Genomic DNA, 18,250 nt, shown 5'->3' on the forward strand with positions numbered 1-18,250 from the left:
GAAGCGACCTTACCTCACCACCAGCGACCATTATGTGCTGAGACCAGTGATGACCGACTTGTGTTTCACGACCCCTTGTTAGTTAAAGGTGGGGAGTTCCTTCCTTCCTCCCCTTCCTTCCTCCTTTCTTCCCTCCTCTCCTTCCTTGTTAGTACTAGCTGTGGAATTCCTTCCTTCCTTCCTTCCTCCTTCCTTCCTCCCTTCCTCCTTCCCTTGTTAGTACTAGCTGGGGAATTCCTTCCTCCCTCCCTCCTTCCTTGTTAGTGCTAGGTTTGGGGAGTTCCTTCCGTCCTTCCTTGTTAGTGCTAGTTATCTCCTTCCTTCCCCCTCCCTCCTCCTCCCTTCCCTCCCTCCCTCCTTCCTTGTTAGTACTAGCTGTGGAATTCCTCCTTCCTTCCTCCCTTCCTTCCTCCCTTCCTCCTTCCTTGTTAGTACTAGCTGGGGACCTTCCTTCCTCCTTCCTTGTTTTAGTGCTAGGTTTGGGGAGTTCCATCCTTCCTTGTTAGTGCTAGTTATGGGGCAGTTCCTTCCTTCCTTTCTTGTTAGTACTAACTGTAGTTCTTCCTTCTTTCCTTCCTTGCTAGTACTATTTATGGAGACTTCCTTCCTTCCTTCCTTCCTTTTCCCTTCCTTTTTTTCACGTTTTTCTCCATATGTTTCTCCTGTGTGGTTTGTTTGTTTGTTGTTATGTCTCCTGTATGATTTGTGTATGTTTGTGTTTCTGTGTATGATTTTGTGAGTGTATGTCTGTGTGTGTGTGTGCGTGTTTGTAATTTAAAAAGGTTGTATTTGCTCGAACTCTCTCTGTTCAATAATTCATATTTGTAAACGAAGACTGACATCCTATATAGAAAACATATACATATATCCATATATCTTTAAAGCTGAATACATGTAGTGTGTATGTGTGTTATATGTATAAGAGTATGTATGTGTTAATTATTATTTTATTTTATTATTATTATTATTATTATTATTATTATTTTTATTATTATTATTATTATTTTTTATTATTATTATTATATTATTATTATTTATTTTTTTTATTATTATTATTATTATTATTATATTATTATTATTATATTATTATTATTATTATTATTATTATTATATATATATATATTATTATTATTTATTGTTATTATTATTATTATTATTATTATTATTATTATTATTATTATTATTACACATCTTCCTCTCCATTTTTTAACACTTAATTTAGTTTATTCATTACACGTCACAAGTGAAAAAGGTCCAGCCTTCCTCTAATTACGTGTTCCGATTAGACTTAGCTAGAGTGTGTGTGTGTGTGTGTGTGTGTGTGTGTGTGTGTGTGTGTGTGTGTGTGTGTGTGTGTGTGTGTGTGTGTGTGTGTAGCGCCACCGAGTTGGGGACTCATCAAACCCTACCTCACACAAAGCCAACACTACACCCTAACCACATAATACTACACCCTAATTTACACACTACATCCTAACCTACACACTACATCCCAAACTTACATACTACACCCTGACCCACACACCATCCCAACCTACACACCACATCCCAACCTACACACCACATCCCAACTTACATACTACACCCTGACCTACATACTACACCCTAATCTACACACTACACCTCAACCTCTAACACTACACCCCTAACCTTCACACTACACCTAACCTACACACTACAACCTGACCTACATACTACACCCCTAATCTACACACCACACCCAACCTACACACTACACCCTAACCTACACACACCACATCCTAAACCCACATACTACACCCTGACCTACACACCACATCCTAACCCACACATTACACCTCAACCTACACACCACACCCATCCTACACACCACACCCCAACTCACACCACACCACACCTAACCCTACACACCACACCCCCAACCCACACACTACATCCCAACCTACGCACTACACCCTGACCCAAACACACACTACACCCTGACCTAAACACACACTACACCCTAACCTACACACTACACCCTGACCTAAACACACACTACACCCTGACCTAAACACACACACTACACCCCTACTCCACACATTACACCTAACCTACACACTACACCCTGACCTAAACACACACTACACCCTAACCCACACACTACACCCTGACCTAAACACACACTACACCACTGACCTACACACAAACACAGAGCACCCTAACCTACACACACATACACCCTTACACACACACACACACACACACACACTCTACAACCTAACCTAACCCACACACACACACACACACACACACACACACACACACACACACACACACACACACACACACACACACACACACACACACTAACCTAAACACACACCTAACCTAAGCCTACTCACAAAACACTGCCCACGCCTGAGAACTTCTACACATGTCCATCATGCACCGCTGGCCACACCTGTCTCATGCTAACTATCCTGCAATTGTCAGTCTGTAGCCACACTGTACAACCACTTGAGGACATGTTGATTGTTTCATAACTTAGGGATTAAGATAAAATACAGGAGTAAAATGAGATAAAGAAACTTGCTCAATGACTCACCTGAAGCATTGTGGAGCACTTTCTTGCCGTCAGTGTAGGTAAAGGTGTGTTTATGTCTCTGTGTACTGTATAGTTGTGAGGGGAAGGGTGCCGCTTGATGGAGTGTTACCCCCACCCACCCCCCCACCTCCTCCTCCCCTTCCCCTTCTCCCCTCCATTCCCCGAGTCTTCAATAAGAACTTGTCTCATCCTTCCACTTCCTGTAATGACTCTAAGCGCCTTTTATTTCTTTCCCCTCAATAACAGAACATTTCTCCTCTCGCACGTAAACAACTACTGTATACCCACCAACTCCTCTCGCACGTAAACAACTACTGTATACCCACCAACTCCTCTCGCACGTAAACAACTACTGTATACCCACCAACCTCCTCGCACGTAAACAACTACTGTATACCCACCTTTCTCTCGTGCTGTAAAACTTATTATCTCTAAATTCGGAGATAAACTGAGAAATTGATAAAGAAATAATGTATGAACTGGGAAATAGCTAAAAATAATGTATGAACTGAAATAGCTAAAGGAAATAATGTATGAACTGGGAAATAGCTAAAGGAAATAATGATATGAACTGGGAAATAGATAAAGGAAATAATGTATGAACTGGGCAATAAGTAAGGAAATAATGTATAATATCCTACGAAAGGTCATCTCATCAGTAAGGAACCGCCAGCTATTTTAAAGAAAAAATAAACCAACCAAACCCAACCCAACCCCAATCACACAACCTAACCTACCTAACACAACCTAATTTACCAAAACTACCCACAACACAACACAACCCAACCCCTATCCCAACCTAATTTAACCAAAACTGCCTAACCCAACATACCCTAACCACAACTACCACAATCCCACTTATTTACTATCACCCTAGCAACCTAACCTAACACTAACTCAGTAAATCTTAACCTTAATCTAACAACTAAACATTTAACTAACAAGTAATCTTAGATCATTTGGTTAGGTTTAGGTTGGGATTAAGGATTAGGTTAGAGTTAGGTTAAGATAAGTAAGGGTGAGATGGTTTAGTTGATTTTATTTGTCAGTTTTAATGGTACACTGTATATTACGTGATTGATATGTTGTATTTTTCATGATATTGGAACAAAATTTGTGTGAATGTGTGAATGTGTGTGTGTGTGTGTGTGTGTGTGTGTGTGTGTGTGTGTGTGAATGTGTGTGTGTGAATGTGTGTTTGTGTGTGTGTGTGTGTGTTTGTGTGTGTGTGTGTGTGTGTGTGTGTGTGTGTGTATGTGTGTGTGTGTGTGTTGTGTGTAATATTGTGTGTGTGAGAAATGTGTGTGTGTGTGAATGTTAGTGTGTATAATGTGTGTGAGTGTGTGTGTGTGTGTGTGTGTGTCAGTGTGTGTGTGTGTGTGTGTGTGTGTGTGTGTGTGTGTGTGTGTGTGTGTGTGTGTGTGTGTGTGTGTGTGAATGTGTGTGTGTGGATGTGTGTGTGTGTAGAAATGTGTGTGTGTGAGAATGTGTGTGTGTGTGTGTGTGTGTGTGTGTGTGTGTGTGTATGTGTGTGTGTGCGAGAGTGTATGTGTGTGTGTATGTGTGTGTGTGTGTGTGTGTGTGTGTGTGTGTGTATGTGTGTGTGTGTGTGTGTGTGTGTGTGTGTGTTTGTGTGTGTGTGTGTCATCCTCAGATATTTTAAAAGTTACATGTACAACAAGTTCATCCTGACACCTGAACAATGGCCCTGGCACCTGTTGGTACTCATGGGGTGATGGGTGGGGGAGTGGGAGCTGAGGGAGATATAAGGGGAGAGGGAAGGTGGGGAGGGAGGGAGGTGGGGAAGGGGAAGGAAGGTAGGGGGAGGGAGAGAAGGGAGACAGGGGCGTAGAGAAGGAGGGAGTAACACCACGTGTGTCTGTTCCCACCATCGACCCCCCCCAGGTGGGTTTATCCTCCCTATTTTTTCTTTGTCCAGTTCTCTCCTTCTCTCAGCCATTATTTATTTTTTTTCCGATGGTTTTCTTCCTTTATGTGTAAGGTGAAGGAGGAGGAGGGTGTAAGTGAAGAGTAAGGAGGGTGAAGAGGAGAGGGGGAAGAGAGGAGGTGTACAGTGAAGGAGGAAGAAGGAATACTGAGGTAGGAGGAAGTAAGAGAAGGTTAAAATTATCATGTTAACAAGATAAATCGTGTCCTTGAGCCTCCAAGCTGTTAATGGTGGGGCTGCATGTGTCCCCTGTAGGTACTGTTGGAGGAGAGAGACTGAGGGAGGTGAGGAGAGATGGAGGGAGATAGGGACAGAGCGAAAGATAGGGAGATAGTGAGATACGAGAGAGAGAGAGAGAGAGAGAGAGAGAGAGAGAGAGAGAGAGAGAGATAAGCACTATCAATATATATATATACATACATACATACACACTGCCCCATCCCCATTACCTCAGTCCTCAATCCCTCTTCTCCTCAATCCCTCCCCCAGCTAGACTACTCACTTTACACTCTACGTAATTAACAAGGTAATTTAATCCTTAATTAGAATATTGACTCAAAGCTCTCATGTTAATTGTCAATATCATTATTGTTTTATTTCTATCTTTGTGGCTATATTATTGTGGCTATATTCGCATATTTTGTGGATATATTTAGGTATATTTAATTGTTTGTGGCTATATTGTTTCTTTGTGGTTATTTTGAACTCTTTGGCTATATTATTGTGGCTATATTGGGCTATATTCGCATCTTTGTGGATATATTTAAGGGTATATTTAATTGTTTGTGGCTATATTGTTTCTTTGTGGTTATTTTGAACTCTTTGGCTATATTATTGTGGCTATATTCGCATCTTTGTGGATATATTTAAGGGTATATTTAATTGTTTGTGGCTATATTGTTTCTTTGTGGTTATTTTGAACTCTTTGGCTATATTATTGTGGCTATATTTATCTGTGTCTGGCAACCTTTATGTAAGGTTTCATTTTCCCGTCGCCTATGATGTTTGAAGTGATATCATCCTCGAGGTGATATCATCTGTAAAATGATATCATGTTTGAAATGATTTGTTTGAGGTGATATATATATCATCTTAAACATGATATCACTTCAAACATATCACCTTGAACATGATATCACCTCAAACATGATACTTTTATAGTCGATTTTACTCACAGATTACCCGATTTATTTATTTTTTTTTTAACACTGGATTAAATATATATATATATATATATATATATATATATATATATATATATATATATATATATATATATATATATATATATATATATATATACCCCAGAGATATAAGTCTTGATAATTACTCGCTAATGGCTTTTGATATGACTGACTGTAATTTATTAGACAAGTTAATTACATCTATTAACTCTAATTTACTGTAGGTGTTAATGACTTCTGCAAATTCTGAATACCTGTGGTGTTTTTTGGTTTTCGTTCTGGTGTTGGAATTTTATGCTCGCAAATCACTTCAGTTCCTAAATTTCAATTCCAATGTCAATTCCAAGAGAAGTTTTCGGGTGGGGGGAGAGAGGGGGGGGGTGAATAATGTTGAGAATTAGGTTTTTTTTTAAGTTTTCCCCCAAAAAATTCTCAAAATGTTGTTCTTGTTGATCATTTTCTGGAATCAAAGAATTTTGGGATTAGCCTCGTTATAATGACTTTGGTTTGGTTAGGTTAGGTTAGGTTAGGTTAGGTTAGAGATGCGATACCTTAACTTACTGTACATATGGATTAGGTTAGGTTAAGTTGAGTTGGATTTGGTTAAGTTGGATTAAATTGGGATAGGATAGGTTGGGTTAGGATTAAGATACGTTAGGTTAGGACTGGTTAGGTTGGTATAGGTTACGTTAGGTTGGGATAGGTTAAGTTAAGTTAGGTTAAGTTAAGTTAGGTTATGTTAGGTTGAGTTAAGTTGGGTTAGGTTAGGATAGGCTTGGTTGGGATTAGGTTAGGTTAGGTTAGGTTCCAGGTCCTGGGTAAGTCAGTCCCTTTATGCATGACGTCACAGGACACATGCAACAACAATTTCGTCTCAAATTCAGTTTCCGCGGCACGATATTTTATTTTTCCCTTGACAACATTTTACCCATAATATTTTTCCCCTGACGGCAATTTTCCATGACAACTATTTCCCATAACATTTTTCCCATAATATTTTTCCCATTACAACATTTTTTCCATAATATTTTACCCATAGCATTTTTCCCATAAAAACAATTATACTATGACAACAATTTTCTCCTGACAACATTTTTCCATGACAACTATTTCCCATAACATTTTTCCCATAACAAAATTTTGGCTCATAAAATTTTTCCCATGACAACATTTTTCCCATGACAACATTTTTCCCATGACAACATTTTACCCATAACATTTTACCCATAATATTTTTCCCATTACAACATTTTACCCATAAAATTTTTCCCCATAACGAAATTTTTGCTCATAACATTTTCCCATGACAACATTTTTCCCACAGAGAACAAAGCGGACATATTTAGCCTTGGGGTGGGGGGGTGGTTACTGTGATATTTTGCAACACTAAATATATGTTCCTAATTGTTGTTTTTCTCGCTATTGTTTAGTGATGAAAATTTACTGTTATTGTTTGTACGTATATAGTTGGTTTGGTTCTGGTACCCTGTCTGTCTGTCTGTCTGTCTGTCTGTCTATCTGTCTCAGTTCGCTCGTGCATTTATATGGCTGGAGGGCGTTTCGTCACACATACACCACACACATAGAGTATACTACGTGTAACGACCACCTCTCTCTCTCTCTCTCTCTCTCTCTCTCTCTCTCTCTCTCTCTCTAGTAAATGAAGGTCGTACATGTGTGAGTGAGATAGGGGACACCTGGGGATATTTTTCCTTAACACATTAACTTGATTGTGTTAGATGTGTTGTTGTCAGGTGTGTTGTAGTCAGGTGTGTTGTGGTGAGATGTGTTTTGGTCAGATGTGTTGTGGTCAGGTGGGGGTTGTGGTCAGGTGTGGGGTGGTCAGGTGTGTAGTGGTCGGGGGTGTTGTGGTTAGGTGTGTGTTGTGGTCAGGTGTGTGTTGTGGTCAGGTGTGTAGTGGTGGGGGGTGTTGTGGTCAGGTGTGTTGTGGCTCAGGTTTGTGTTAGATCAGGGTGTGTTGTGTTGGGGGTGTTGTGGTCAGGTGTGTTATGGTCAGGTGTGTTGTGGTAAAGTGTGTGCTGTGGTCAGGTGTGTAGTGGTGGAGGTGTTGTGGTCAGGTGTGTTGTGGTCAGTGTCTTGTGATCAGGTGTGTCTTGTGGTCAGGTGTGTTAAGATCAGGTGTGTGTTGTGGTCAGGTGTGTGATGTGATCAGGTGTGTCTTAGGTCAGATGTGTTGTGGCTCGATGTTGTGGTCAGGGGTGTGTGTGTGTTGTGGTCAGGTGTTTGTTGTGGTCAGGTGTGTGTTGTATTGTGTGTATGTTGTGGGTCAAGTGTGCTGTGGTCAGGGTGTTTGTTGTGGTCAGTGTGTGGTTGTGGTCAGGTGTGTGTGTTGTGGTCAGGTGTGTGTTGTGGTCAGGTGTGTGTTGTGGTCAGGTGTGTGTTGTGGCCAGGTGTGTGCTGTGGTCAGGTGTTTGTTGTGGTCAGGTGTATGTTGTGGTCAGGTGTGTGTTGTGGTCAGGTGTTTGTTGTGGTCAGGTGTGGGTGTGTTGTGGTCAGGTGTGTGTTATGGTCAAGTGTGTTGTGGTCAGGTGTGTGTGTTGGTGGTCAGGTGTGTGTGTGGTGGTGTGTGTGTGCACGTGTGTGGTCAGTTGTGTTGTGGGTCAGGTGTGTGTGTGTGTGTGACTATTTTACCCCTACAATACATAACAATACAGCAGCTTTACCTTTACGATACATAACATGATACAGTCAAACTCGTCCTGAGGTATCGTTATGCAGTGGCCAGTTGAAGAAACTATTGGAGGAATACGTCAACGATAGCAGTATGTGTTGTGGGAATATTGTACGTAAATTCCGCTATCCAGAGTATACACTTTACATACGTATTACTTGTTGTTGTTGTTGGAGGAGAGTTGTTAGGTGTGAGAGGGAGACACCATCCACACACACACACACACACACACACACACACACACACACACACACACACACACACACACACACACACACACACACACACACACACACACACACATGAAAGAACGTCTCAGATGTCATTTACATAGATGGGAAGAAGGTGCGGAATTCCTTGAGAAATAAGTCAACTTACAGCTCGGGAAAAGCGAAGGGAAAGATAAGTTAAGTAGAAGTAAAGAAGACAAGAAGAGAGAGAGAGAGAGATAAGAGATAAAGGAAACTCGGGGAAAGGAATTTCTCTACACGACAACTTTACGACTCCCAGGATGGCAGCTGGAGTGTGTGATCAAAACATATCATACATATAAATTGTGTCGTATTCATATTATACAAACTGTGTCGTATACATAGCACACAAATAAACTGTGTCGTATATATAGCTTACATAAAGATTGTCGTATACATATCATACATATAAACTGTGTCGTATAAAAGCATAAATACAAACTGTGTCGTATGAGCCAGCTATAAATTCCATACCTCCTCTCTCTCTCCTTCCTCCTATCCTTCTTCCTCCTTCCTTCTATCCTCCTTCCTTCCTGTAGAGGTCTGGAATGCAAACCTGTACCCCCGTCGGTGAGAGAGAGAGAGAGAGAGAGAGAGAGAGAGAGGCTAGGCTAGGTGAAGGGTCGTCTAGTGTTTTGATCTTGAGGGAGTCGTCCACTTGTACTTTAGAGGTCCCAGGTCGTCTTTTGTGTATGTACGTATGTATGTATGTATGTATGTACGTGTTTGTGTGTGTGTGCCTGTAAACCCCATTGTATACACTCAAGTTACTGTGTTTACATCTGTGGGTTTTTCTGTGTGTACAATTTATATACAATTTGTTTACCTCTGTGTTGTGTTTACCTGTTGGCTCTCTTGTGTACCTGTTGATCCTATAACACACAGGTGAGCTAGTGTGTGTGTGTGTGTGTGTGTGTGTGTGTGTGTGTGTGTGTGTGTGTGTGTGTGTGTGTGTGTGTGTGTGTGTGTGTCGCCACTGCCCAGTTGATCAAAGACTAACAAGTGTATTACTGAAGTCTTTGATCAACCCTTTGTCACGAAAGATAACTCTCTCTCTCTCTCTCTCTCTCTCTCTCTCTCTCTCTCTCTCTCTCTCTCTCTCACCTGTCATAATCTTAGTCACTTCACTTTGGGTTCTTTTGGGATTAGGGGGTAGAAGAAATGAGGGGTGAGGAGAGAGGGGTGAGGAGACAGAGGTGAGGGAAGGAGACAGGTAGCAGACAGAGCTGAGGGGAGAAGAGGGGTACGAAGACATGGGATCGGAGAGGAGGGGAAATGAGGTGTTAGGGGAGAGGGGATAGAAGACAAGGGGTATCAGAGGGGAAAAGAAATGAGGGAGTGAGGAGGAGGAGGAGAAGGGGTTGAGGGCCTCCATTACTCCAGACGTCGTGTAAGGTGGTATCCAGCACCATTAGTTTGAGGGGAGGGTGAGGGAGGGAGGGGAAGGAGAGAGAGGCGGGTAGGGGAGAGAGGGGGGATGGGAGAGGGGATGGAGAGAGAGAGAGAGAGAGAGAGAGAGTGGGGATGGGGAGAGGGGGAATGGGGAGAGAGGAGAGTGGGGATGGGAGAAATAGGGAGGAGAGTAGGAGAGGTGACGATCCTAGCCCAGGTACTTGTAGAAGAGAAGGGGGTAAGGGAAGGAGAGAATGAAATGAGGGAGAGAGAGGAGCTGACAGAGAGAGAGGGTTAGAAAGAGAGAGAAGAAAAGTACAAAAGAAGGAGAGAGAGAATGAAAAGGGAAAAGGACAGAGAGAGAGAAACGGAGAGAGAGAGAGAGAGAGAGAGAGAGAGAGAGAGAGAGAGAGAGAGAGAGAGGGAAGTCAGACTCGCTGTCATGGACGACCCTGAGTGGACGTGTCAGGTGGCCACAGGTGTTTCATCACTACAAGCTTCATAGAAAAAATTCCGGATGTAGATAAACTTAACGAGTCTTTTAGTGATTAATTTAGACTAACTAACTAACCTAACCTAACATAACATAACATAACATAACCTCAACTGACCTAACCTAACATAACATAACATAACATAACCTCAACTAACCTAACCTAACATAACATAACCTCAACTAACCTAACCTAACATAACATAACCTCAACTAACCTAATCTAACCTAACCTAACATAACATAACATAACATAACATAACCTAACCTCAACTAACAAACTAACCAACCAACCTATTATGTGGTAGAGTGTGGTAGTATGTGGTGGTGTATGGTAGTATGTGCTAGTTTATGGTATAGTGTGGCGACCTGTGGTGTAATGGTCAGCATGCTCGCCTCGCAAGCGAATGGACCCGGCTTCGATCCCCGGGCAGGGTGAAACTATGGGGAAGTTTCTTTACGCCATTTGCCTCTGTCTACCCAGCAGTAATTGGGGACCTGGATGTTAATCGATTAGCGAATCGTATTCCGGGGTAATGGTTAGCCAGTGCAGTTGGCGAGTTGTCCGGTCTTCTCGGACTATTCCTTGACACTGTCATGCAACTCGTTAACTCAGGGTGTGGTTGTTGTGTTGGCGACAGCTTCTACACCTTCGACAAATTCACGCCTAGGTGGCCCTAGGGCCGGCCATCCTCGTTACACGAGGGCCAACCATTATGGTAGTATTTGGTGGTGTGTGGTAGTGTATGGTGGTATGTGATTGCATATGGTAGTATGTGATAGTGTACTGTATGGGAGTATGTGCTTGTGTATGGTAGTATGCTGTGTATAGGCATAAAAGGTACTGTAAGTGGGGAGTATGCTAGGTATGGTATGTGATATGTACTGTATGGGAGTATGCTTGTGTATGGTAGTATGTGATATAGTGTACTGTATGGGAGTATGTGCTGGTGTACTGTATGGGAGTATGTGCTTGTGTATGGTAAAACATGTGCTGGTGTAATTGTATGGGAGTATGTGCTTGCAGTAGTATGTGATGGAGTGTACTGTATGGGAGTATGTGCTTGTGTATGGTAGTATGTGATAGTGTACTGTATGGGGGAGTATGTGCTGGTGTACTCAGCAAGGGGAGTATGTGCTAGGGGTATGTAGGCATGTGCTGGTGTACTGTATGAGTATGTGCTTGTGTATGGTAGTATGTGATAGTGTGTACTGTATGGGAGTATGTGCTTGTGTGTATGGTAGTATGTGATAGTGTACTGTATGGGAGTATGTGCTGGTGTACTGTATGGGAGTATGTGCTTGTGTATGGTAGTATGTGCTGGTGTACTGTATGGGAGTATGTGCTTGTGTATGGTAGTATGTGATAGTGTACTGTATGGGAGTATGTGCTTGTGTATGGTAGTATGTGATAGTGTACTGTATGGGAGTATGTGCTGGTGTACTGTATGGGAGTATGTGCTTGTGTATGGTAGTATGTGATAGTGTATGGTAGTATGTGCTGGTGTACTGTATGGTAGTATGTGCTTGTGTATGGTAGTATGTGATAGTGTACTGTATGGGAGTATGTGCTTGTGTATGGTAGTATGTGGTAGATGTAGTACCTGGTGTATAGTTACCAGTCAGTCAATACAGTATAAGACTCACGTTACCAATTATATAAACGTATTCTCTCTTTGTCAACAAGTATAATATTGTTACACATCTGTTACTTCATCTGTTTGTGTCTATCCCTCTTTGTCTATCTATCCCTCTTTGTCTATCTATCCCTCTTTGTCAGTCTATCTGTCTCTGTACCAGCTTCACTGTAATCCCATTTCAAAACTACGAACCAACCAAATACAGTGAGGTCCGAGTAGAAAGTTGAAGGTCTGTATTAAGTATAAAACAAGTGATGATACTTTACAGGGGAGAACATTATCTTAATGGCTGCTCTCATACGCCTTTAGGGTCATAAATTATGTAGAAAATCTAATTTGATTTTTGTTCCTCGCGTATAAAAGTTAACGACACTGGCTCTTTTATTCCGCTAATGGCCGCCGGATCGCCTTGAGAATAATGCCAAGTTAAGAAAGAACAGGGTAATGGGGACATCAGGGTGTCAAGTGGGCATATGTTGAAGGAGGTATAGTAGGTAGTGGAGTGTATGTCTGTCATGTCATTTTCCCTGCGAGGAGGTCGTGTGAACTCTTGGGGTGACTGTCAAGGGGCCTCACCGCTACCCACCTGTACACCTGTCGGGATACACTGAGGGAAGATGACGAAGATATCTGGAAATCGTTAGCTAAGCGACTAGAGATATGCCTACGTAGTCGCTTGGTCATTTATCAATATATTTCAAGTCTGTGGGAATTTAGTTAATATTTACCTTGGAAAATATAAATCTTGAAATGTCGTGGGGTCTTCATCACAACACTTACCTGAAACATGTAAGACCATCAAGTAGACTAACTTAAAGATGCACTTCGTTACACTAAGTCGGTAGTGAGGCGATGAACATTGGACACCGAAATAACTCGGAGAATTTTTACGATAAAGTTTGAACATATTCGGTCAAGTGATGTGAAAGGGACGTCGAGATGGTATGGTTAGGTTAGGTTAGGTTAGGTTAGGTTAGGTTAGGTTAGGTTAGGTTAGGTTAGGTTAGGTTAGGTTAACAAGTCTCTATTAGGTAGATAGGGAGACGGGCCTTCATAAAAGGGTTGTAATCAAATTAATTAACTCTGAGATGTTTTGTCAACATCATTAGAAATTTGTCCTTCCTTGTGAGACGATTGATGAGTTTCATTTATTTCTTGTTGATCAGACTGAGTGCGTTGGGGGAGGTAGAGAGAGTGTGTTGGAGAGGTGGAGGGAGGTAGAGAGAGTGTGTTGGAGAGGTGGAGGGAGGTAGAGAGAGGGTGTTGGGGAGGTGGAGGGAGGTAGAGAGAGGCTGTTGGAGAGAGGTGGAGGAGGAGAGAGGGTGGTTGGGGAGGTGGGAAGGAGGGTAAGTTGGGGAGGTGGGAGGAGGTAGAGAGAGGGTGTTGGGGAGGTGGAGGAGGTAGAGAGAGGGTGTTGGAGAGGGAGGGAGGTAGAGAGAGGGTGTTGGAGAGGTGGAGGGAGGTAGAGAGAGGGGTGTTGGGGAGGTGGGAAGGAGGGGTGTTGGGGAGGTGGAGGGAGGTAGAGAGAGTGTGTTGGGGAGGTGGAGGGAGGTAGAGAGAGGGTGTTGGGGAGGTGGAGGGAGGTAGAGAGAGGCTGTTGGGGAATGTCTTCATAGGTGTGTGTATAATATGCAACATAGTATATTATACAGAAATACACTAAGTACAGTACTTGTATTAAATAATTCTACGGGTCCAACCATCCATATTTCAGTATCTCCCCTTACAGGCAGCAGTGCAGTGGTGGGTCTCTCTCTCTGTATAAAGCCAAAGTGAACACATATCCCAGTGTACCCTCTCACTCTCCACATGTTACCCACCTCCTCCACCTTCAGACTGTGGTGTGTATGGCGCCCTTCCCTTTCCCTGGACTGGCCGAGCTGCGTGACAAGTACACGTACAACATCACTCCCTGGACCCAGTCGGTGTCGTCCGTGGCCAAGCGGGGGCTGCGTCTCTTCTACTCGGACGACGACGACGATTACGACAACGATGAAGACGACCAGAAGATAGCAGTAGCCACGGCGTTCGGTCTCTCTGGTATCTTCAGGAAGAGTGAGTTGATTCTCATGGGTACAAGGGGTAAGGATACTTTTTTGTGTGTGTGTGTGTGTCTTAGGTTATAATGACAGAGTGAGACAACTGCCGAGAAGAAACAGTCCATTATATAACATACATTAATCCTTCAGTATAATCTCTGAGGTAGCTTGACCAACACTACACTCGATGGCGTTCATTCCCCCAACTGTAAAAGTAGGTATCCATTTACAGCTGGTTAGACTAGTAGTGCCCCCGGAATCGAAGCATTGAATCTTTAGAGTAGAAATAATGAATACTGTGTCTACTCGGCCGCCGTATTTTATCTGGGAAAGTATGTGGTAGTAATGGAAAGTGACTATTTGGGGGTAAAGGGTGGGAAGACAGTAGTTGGAAAAATTGGAAAAGTAAAATTCGCTTAGGGGAAGTAGTTTAAAGTTTTGGGGAAGTGGTCTTAAGGTTTTAGGTATGAAGATTTAAGTTTGGGGAAGTACCTCCACCATGACAGCCCATGACATGCTCCCTGTACATGGCCATTTCCACAGAGAAGTGAAACACGCACAATGGCCCCCTCTCCCTCCTGCTATATCTCTCACCTTCTTCCCTTCCTTGCCTCCTTCACCTCGCCCCTCCCCCTTCTCCCATTCCTCTTCGCTTCCTTTTCTTCACTCTCCTCTTATCCCCTCATTCTCCCCCTCACTTCCCTGTCCTTCCCTTCATCCTTCCATCCTACAAACTCCTTCCATCCATCCCAACACTCAATCCTTCACTGTCACCCCATCCCTCCACTCCACCATCCCTTCCCATCACTCCTTTCCTTCGTCCTTTCCCTTCACCCGACGAGTCCAACCCTTCTCACCACCCTCGCCCTCCCTCCCTCCTTCCCTCCCTACCATCACCAGCCTCCCTCACCACTCCAGTTTCCCTCCCCCAGACTTGGAGGCCAATCGGGGTCCCTCACCTGTAGGAGGAGGGTCAGCTGTTTCCCCCATCAACTTCACGCCCCTGGCCTATCCTTCTCCCCGCCACGCCCACGAGGGGAGAGAGATCACACGCCCAAACCTGGACATCTCGGCCCTGAAGAAGCAGTACGCCCGCCTGAGAGAGAGACAGAAACAGGCACACATCATCCTGACAGGTGAGTATACTAATTAAGGAACCTGTCTCTTTTATTTACCTGTGTCAGGATATTGTTTACTTTGTGTCATAATAATAATAATAATAATAATAATAATAATAATAATAATAAATTATAATCATAAAAAATAATGATGATGCTAATAATAAAATTATCATCATCATCATCATCATCATATCCTGACCGCGAAACTAATTTTACACTAATAACAAATTATCTAATGTATTTTCTGTTGTCATTGTTGGGTAAATAAGGTCACGTGTCACTATTAAGTAAACAGCTTGTACCCTGTGCCATAATGACTCGTCCTAACATATGACCCTGATGGCTAACTTGACCTGACCTCACCTGATCTGATCTAACCTAACCTAACTTAACCTGACTTAACGTTGACTTTATCACAGGTGTTCGTGTATTACATCAATAAAGTAAACACACACACACACACACACACACACGTCCTCAGCGTATTGCTTCACTGCTCTTCCCTTTAAAAACTAATTTGATTAACTTCACACCTACAAAATTTGTCACCGTTCAGTAGATTTCTCAGGCTATGCAGGGGAAGGAGATGAGGAGGGGGGGGAGGTATGGGGGGAGGGGAGGAGGAGGGGACCAGGGGAGTGGGGAGGTGAGGATGGGGGTGGAGGTGGAGGAGGGGATAGAGGGAGGAGAGGTAAGGGTAAAGATGAGGGGGGTGGGAGGTGGGAGGAGGGGCCATGGTGGGGAGGTGAAGGGCAAGAGGTGGAGAGGGGCCGGAGTGGGAGGTAAGAAGTAGGGGGTGAGAAATGACGGACTCCAAATTAAGGAAAATGAGGAGCTAGGGGTGGGGGGGGTGAGGAGGGGAGGGGAAGAGAGAGATACGAGGTAGGAAAGTGGGGAAGCGTGATGGTGAGAGGAAGGGGAAGAGAGAGGAAGAGAGAGAGAGAGGGTGTTGTGGTGGTAAGAGGTAGAAATGGGAAGGGAGAGGCTTAAGAGAGATAGGTGTCTCAATAGGGAAGAAGAGAGACGTAGGGAGGAGAGCAGGGGGAAAATTGCTATAGCGAAGAGAAGAAGCGGAGGAGGAGGAAGAAAGCAATGAGAACTAAGGAGAGTAAGGACAGGAGGAATAGAGAGAAGGGGAAAGACAGTCGTAAGAAGGCAAAATAATGGGAGGAAGAGGAAGACAGTGGCGAAAAGCGGGAGAATGAAGGAGAGTGAGAATAACTGGAGGGGAAAGAAGACGACGAAGAGGAGGAGGAGGAGAGCAAAGGGAAGCAGGAAGAGGAAGGAGACTAATAAAACTGGAGGAATAAAAAGATGAGAAGAATACCATGAAAGAAAAGAAAGATTAACGACAGAGAGAGAGAGAGAGAGAGAGAGAGAGAGAGAGAGAGAGAGAGAGAGAGAGAGAGAGAGAGAGAGAGAGAACAAAGGTAAAACCAACACCCACGTGGCCTTCAGGGACAGGATAAATGATGCTTCAGATACCTGGCCCGGGGGTTATTATCAATATGGTAATTATATGTAAAATAGGCGATTCTAATCATATGGAGGGAGAGGGGAAGAAGAGGTATTTTTTTGTGTGGAGAGGGATAGAGGTTGAGGGTGGATGTGGAGGGAGAGAGGTTGAGGGTGGATGGAGGAGAGAGGTTGAGGGTGGATGTGGGAGGAGAGAGGTTGGAGGGTGGATGTGGAGGGAGAGAGGTTGAGGGTGGATGTGGAGGGAGAGAGGTTGAGGGTGGATGGGAGGAGAGAGGTTGAGGGTGGATGTGGAGGGAGAGGAGAGAGGTTGAGGGGTGGATGTGGGAGGAGAGAGGGAGAGAGTTAAGGGTGGATGTGGGGAGAGAGGGAGAGAGGAAGGGTGGATGTGAGGAGAGAGGGAGAGGTTGAGGGGTGGATGGGAGGGAGAGAGGGGAGAGGTTGAGGGTGGATGTAGAGGGAGAGAGGAGAAGGGTGGATGGAGGGAGAGAGGGAGAGAGGTTGAGGGTGGATGGAGGGAGAGAGGGAGAGAGGTTGAGGGTGGATGGAGGGAGAGAGGTTAAGGGTGGATGTGGAGGAGAGAGGAGAGAGGTTGAGGGTGGATGGAGGGAGAGAGGGAGAGGTTGAGGGTGGATGGGGAGGGAGAGAGGGAGAGAGGTTAAGGGTGGATGGGAGGGAGAGAGGAGAGGTGGATGTAGAGGAGAGAGGGAGAGAGGTTGAGGGTGGATGTGGGAGGAGAGAGGGAGAGAGGTTGAGGGTGGGATGGAGGAGAGAGGGAGAGAGGTTGAGGGTGGATGTGGAGGGAGAGAGGGGAGAGGGAGTGGATGTAGAGGGAGAGAGGGAGAGAGGTTGAGGGTGGATGTGGGAGGGAGAGAGGGAGAGAGTGTGAGGGTGGATGTGGAGGGAGAGAGGGGAGAGAGGTTAAGGGTGGATGTGAGCGAGAGAGGTTGAGGGTGGATGGGAGGGAGAGAGAGGGAGAGAGGTTGAGGGTGGATGGGAGGGAGAGAGGGAGAGAGGTTGAGGGTGGATGTGGAGGGAGAGAGGGAGAGAGGTTGAGGGTGGATGGGAGGAGAGGAGGGAGAGAGGTTGAGGGTGGATGTAGAGGGAGAGAGGGAGAGAGGTTGAGGGTGGATGTGGAGGGAGAGAGGGTTGAGGGTGGATGGGAAGAGGGAGAGAGGGAGAGAGGTTGAGGATGAGGAGAGAGGAGAGAGGTTGAGGGGTGATGTGGAGGGAGAGAGGGAGGGAGAGTTGAGGGGGGATGTAGAGCGAGAGAGGTTGAGGGGGTGGATGTGGAGGGAGAGAGGGAGAGAGGTTGAGGGGTGGATGAGGGAGAGAGGGAGAGAGGTTGAGGGTGGATGTGAGGGAGAGAGGTTGAGGGTGGATGGAAGGAGGAGAGGGAGGGTGGATGGGAGGAGAGGGAGAGAGGTTAAGGGTGGATGTGGAGGAGA

The 18,250-nt window shown here is 44.5% G+C and overlaps 1 protein-coding gene across 1 annotated transcript in view; it reads left to right on the forward strand.

Annotated features, from left to right (window-relative positions):
- Nucleotides 1–18,250, forward strand: part of LOC121867149 (mucin-3A-like) — a 36,514-nt gene that overhangs the window by 4,494 nt on the left and 13,770 nt on the right. The window contains exons 2-3 of the mRNA XM_042366900.1: nucleotides 13,999–14,248; nucleotides 15,138–15,341. Of these exons, the coding sequence (XP_042222834.1) occupies nucleotides 14,014–14,248; nucleotides 15,138–15,341 (439 nt within the window). The 5' untranslated portion in view covers nucleotides 13,999–14,013. The remainder of the gene's footprint in view (nucleotides 1–13,998; nucleotides 14,249–15,137; nucleotides 15,342–18,250) is intronic.

The sequence above is a fragment of the Homarus americanus genome, unplaced genomic scaffold (genome assembly GCF_018991925.1).
Source record: "Homarus americanus isolate GMGI-L3 unplaced genomic scaffold, GMGI_Hamer_2.0 scaffold6317, whole genome shotgun sequence".
NCBI lineage: Eukaryota > Metazoa > Arthropoda > Malacostraca > Decapoda > Nephropidae > Homarus > Homarus americanus.